Raw genomic sequence first — 3,702 nt, forward strand, 5'->3', positions numbered from 1 at the left:
TGCTAGTATTGAGAATGTATATGAGACAGAGAAATTCCTATTTGAAACACATAATAGACCGTCATTGGAAAAGATAGTTAATTATGTTGTTAAACTCATTTATGTAACTGTTATATTCAGTTGTCAAGATGTTGACGTTTGAATATGGTTGAAGGCCACAACGTACCTTAAACCAGACCGGTCGGATGGTATAGGGGAATTTCGAGCACTACAGAATTGAATGATTGGTGAATATAGAAATTATAACTCATGTTGGTCTCATTATGTTGTTTTCGCACTTAGTAGAAATATTTTCATTGAAATGGGTATTACGTTAGTAAGACTGTGTCAACACTTCTTGTGGCAGATATCCATCTTATGAAAAATAATCTACTTGTGTTTTCTCATACTAAATATGTTAATATCATTGGTAGCCTATTGTACTGATGGATTATATTTGTGAGACATGACATTGCCTACATTAATGGCATACTGAGTTGATAATCCATTGTTCTTAAAATGAACATTGGATGTATATTGTCAAATTATCCAAGTACTATAGTGGAACCATTGATTATGGACTTATATTTAGTAGTTTTCCATCATTGTTGAAAGGGTAATGTGTTATAAGCTGGATCCAGTAATGTTTATGTGTTTACCCTTGGTGGAAATTGAGTGTCTTGGATATCATCCAAGCTAATCGCCTTAGAAAAGGCATGTGATGATGTTGAGTAGGTTAGCAACCTCTTGGTAAATCTTCCTATTGGCTCTAAACAGTCTCCTAATGTGTATATGCTTTGCAACTGTCTCATTGCAATAGCTAAGACATAAAGATATATGTGCAATGGGAAAAGAATACATATAAGTTTGAGATATAACTTAATCAAACAGCTGCTAGAGATTATGTTAGGTTGGACTTCGTTTGGCCACATGTCTGACCACACCACTTTTTGGAGGCAATTGGTTATACGTCGAGGGGGATGGGACTTATGCCCATATATAGGGTGACACTGACGGCAACCCTACCTATATGATTGGAGATCCCATGAAGTAGGTTCAAAGGGAAAAACAAGTCACTTCGTCATCCTGCAGTACTATCGTCTTATTTATTTATGAGACGTCCCACCCTATGGCGAGATGGTATTATAGTATACTTTGTATAACTAGAATTGCAATGAGTAAGGATGAGTTATTTTACTCTTATTGGAATCCATAGTTCATTTTATAATGATATAGTGTATTTTAACTGCAATGTACACTTGATGGATATCCACCTACGTGAATGTAGAATTGGGTCGGTTCTTATGAGTATACGGGCAAGTACTCTAGAGCATTCATAGAACACAGGCAGTGCAAGGGCCAAAAAGCACAACACCACATAACAGGCATATAATGAAAGAGCAGTGTGGGTGCATGTGATCTATTTTACTATAAGGGAATGTTGGTTCAAAGATTTGTTAATCCACCACTTTCACGTATTATAAGACATGTTACCCTATGACTGGTTCAAGCCCGTAAAACACCAGTATCTTATGCATTATTTTTTTGATTCTCTCTGGCATTTCGTTAACCCATTTCTTTTGTAATATCCTATTCTAAAATAGTGGGGGACTATTAATATTTTGAAATAGTGGGGGATTGTTGGAACCTCTTGTGTATTTCTAAATACTAGTGTGTGTGTGTGTGTGCAAAGTGGAGGAGATTAACAAAGGGTGTTCTCTCCACTTTAGTGCATAGTAGATAGTCCCACATTGGTTATCCACCACATCAGGTAGGGTTCGGGCTTGGGCTTGGGCTTGGGCTTACTGTTGTGGGTGGTGGTTTGACCAATTGCCTAAACTTGTTTTGTTTTTTTTCTTGAGCAACAAGTTTGTTCTATTAGGAGTTGGTCTCTCTCCCTTATCTGTTTAGGAGACCGACCTAACCTCTATAAATAGGATTGTGAGTCCATAGAGGGAATGGACTTCAACATAAACCAATCTCAGAGAAACAGAAACTTGGACCTGCCTTATTCTTCTTCTCTTCTTCCTGTAGACGCCAGAGAGAGTTATATTGTTGTTCTAGAGAGTAGTTTGTTTTAGTGCAAAATCAAGCTACTGTAAACCATTGAATCCTGTGAGGAAGACGCCACTGCTGCCTTTCCGCACCACTGGAAGGGGCGAAATCTTTCCTTAAGGACAGCCTAATACGCGTCTTGGTTGTTCCCTGTTATTGCTGTCCTTGTCTACTGTTCCTTCTGTTCTACTCTAGTTATTGTTTACATACAACTATTCTAACACTGTTTTGCTCTAAAGAACATATATAGTAGCTAATTAACTCCAATAATTTCCTCAAATGCGAAAAGGTTACGATCTGCACTTCAGCCCAGAGCAATGTGTTGTTTTGTAGCAGGCTTGATGGAAATCCACTTGTGTTACCGATCACCAAAACCGCAACAAATAAATGCAAGGAATTAGAAAAACATTGCTTTTATCAGCTGGATCAAACTTGATTGCATACTACAACAAAACCAAAATCAGTTAATCGAAGTATTTCCATTACCATGTACGGCGTAGTAGTAAAGATTAATTCTAGATGCGGACAAAGACACAAACTACAGCTAAGACAAACAAAATCAGCCACGCATTCAACCAAATTTGATGCTCTCTGAGTCTCTAACTACAGCTAAGACGTGTTATCTTCTTCCCAACACGTACTTCTCATTCAAACCTCGGAACCTACTATAAATTCCCCTCAGCTCCTTCTCCAATTTTCAACATTCAACACAATCTACCCCGTCCATCAAAATATTCTTGCTTGCATACCCACTTCAATCTAGAATGGCTAGTCTCAGAATCGTAAGTGTTGTTTTGCTAGTTCTACTAGCCTTAGCAGAGGCTTCGGTTCACAGAACGACCATCACCCTGGCTTCAGTTGATGGGGAAGCAAACACTTACCAATCCGAGAGGTGCCATAGGCAGCTCAGCCAGATGAGGATGGACTCATGCAGGCAATACCTACAACCCTACATGATATTGCGCAGAGGCGGAGGCAGAGTGCACAGTGGAAGAATGCAACAATGCTGCCAGGAATTAGAAGAAGTTAACCAAGAATGCAGGTGCGAGGCTTTAAGACAAATGATGCAACGCATGGAAGGTCGATATGAGGGCGAGCAACAGATGGAGGAGACTGTGAAGAGAGCACAGCGACTTCCCAGCATGTGCGAGATGGAGCCACAGTATTGCCAAATCCGTCAACGTGGATACTAGATTAGGGGATGATCGAAACCTCTCAGTTTAATTAATAAAGTCGCCCAATCTTGCTGTGCTCTTTCTGAGCTGACAAATACATGGTCGTGTGTTTTGTTGGCTTCGTTAATAAATATAAATAAAGTGAGGTGATGAGTGTTAAGTTTTTGAACATACTAGTTTAATCATTGCTTAACAAAACCAGCAATAACCAGTTTAATCATTGGAATTAAACCTGAACTTTTTATTGAGAACTCATATCAAGTTCATTACAACCAATTAGTAATAATCTAAACTTCATTTCCTTCTCTGGGAAAAAGAAAAAAATATCAGTATAATTACAAAGAAAAAAGATAAAATAACAAGCATAAAACTAGAGTCCTGTATTGGGCGCCACACAAATTGGATTGGGCAGCCTCCATCCCAAGCCCAAACAGTGAAGTCCAAAAGAAAGCCCAGTACACCCCCACCTAAATCGCGAAAACCGGGAAAATCT

The 3,702-nt window shown here is 38.8% G+C and overlaps 1 protein-coding gene across 1 annotated transcript; it reads left to right on the forward strand.

Annotated features, from left to right (window-relative positions):
• The first annotated feature begins 2,798 nt into the window (after nt 1-2,798).
• LOC147487330 (2S sulfur-rich seed storage protein 1-like) lies at nt 2,799-3,227 on the forward strand. The gene has a single exon (XM_086574011.1). It carries the CDS (start codon nt 2,799-2,801, stop codon nt 3,225-3,227), a length of 429 nt encoding a protein of 142 aa, XP_086430137.1.
• The last annotated feature ends 475 nt before the right edge of the window (nt 3,228-3,702 follow it).

The sequence above is a fragment of the Coptis chinensis genome, chromosome 7, assembly GCF_015680905.1.
Source record: "Coptis chinensis isolate HL-2020 chromosome 7, ASM1568090v1, whole genome shotgun sequence".
In the NCBI taxonomy this organism is placed as follows: Eukaryota; Viridiplantae; Streptophyta; class Magnoliopsida; order Ranunculales; family Ranunculaceae; genus Coptis; species Coptis chinensis.

Excerpts from the sequence above, each read along its gene's own strand:
- LOC147487330 (XM_086574011.1), top strand. The coding sequence starts at position 2,799 with ATGGCTAGTCTCAGAATCGTAAGTGTTGTTTTGCTAGTTCTACTAGCC.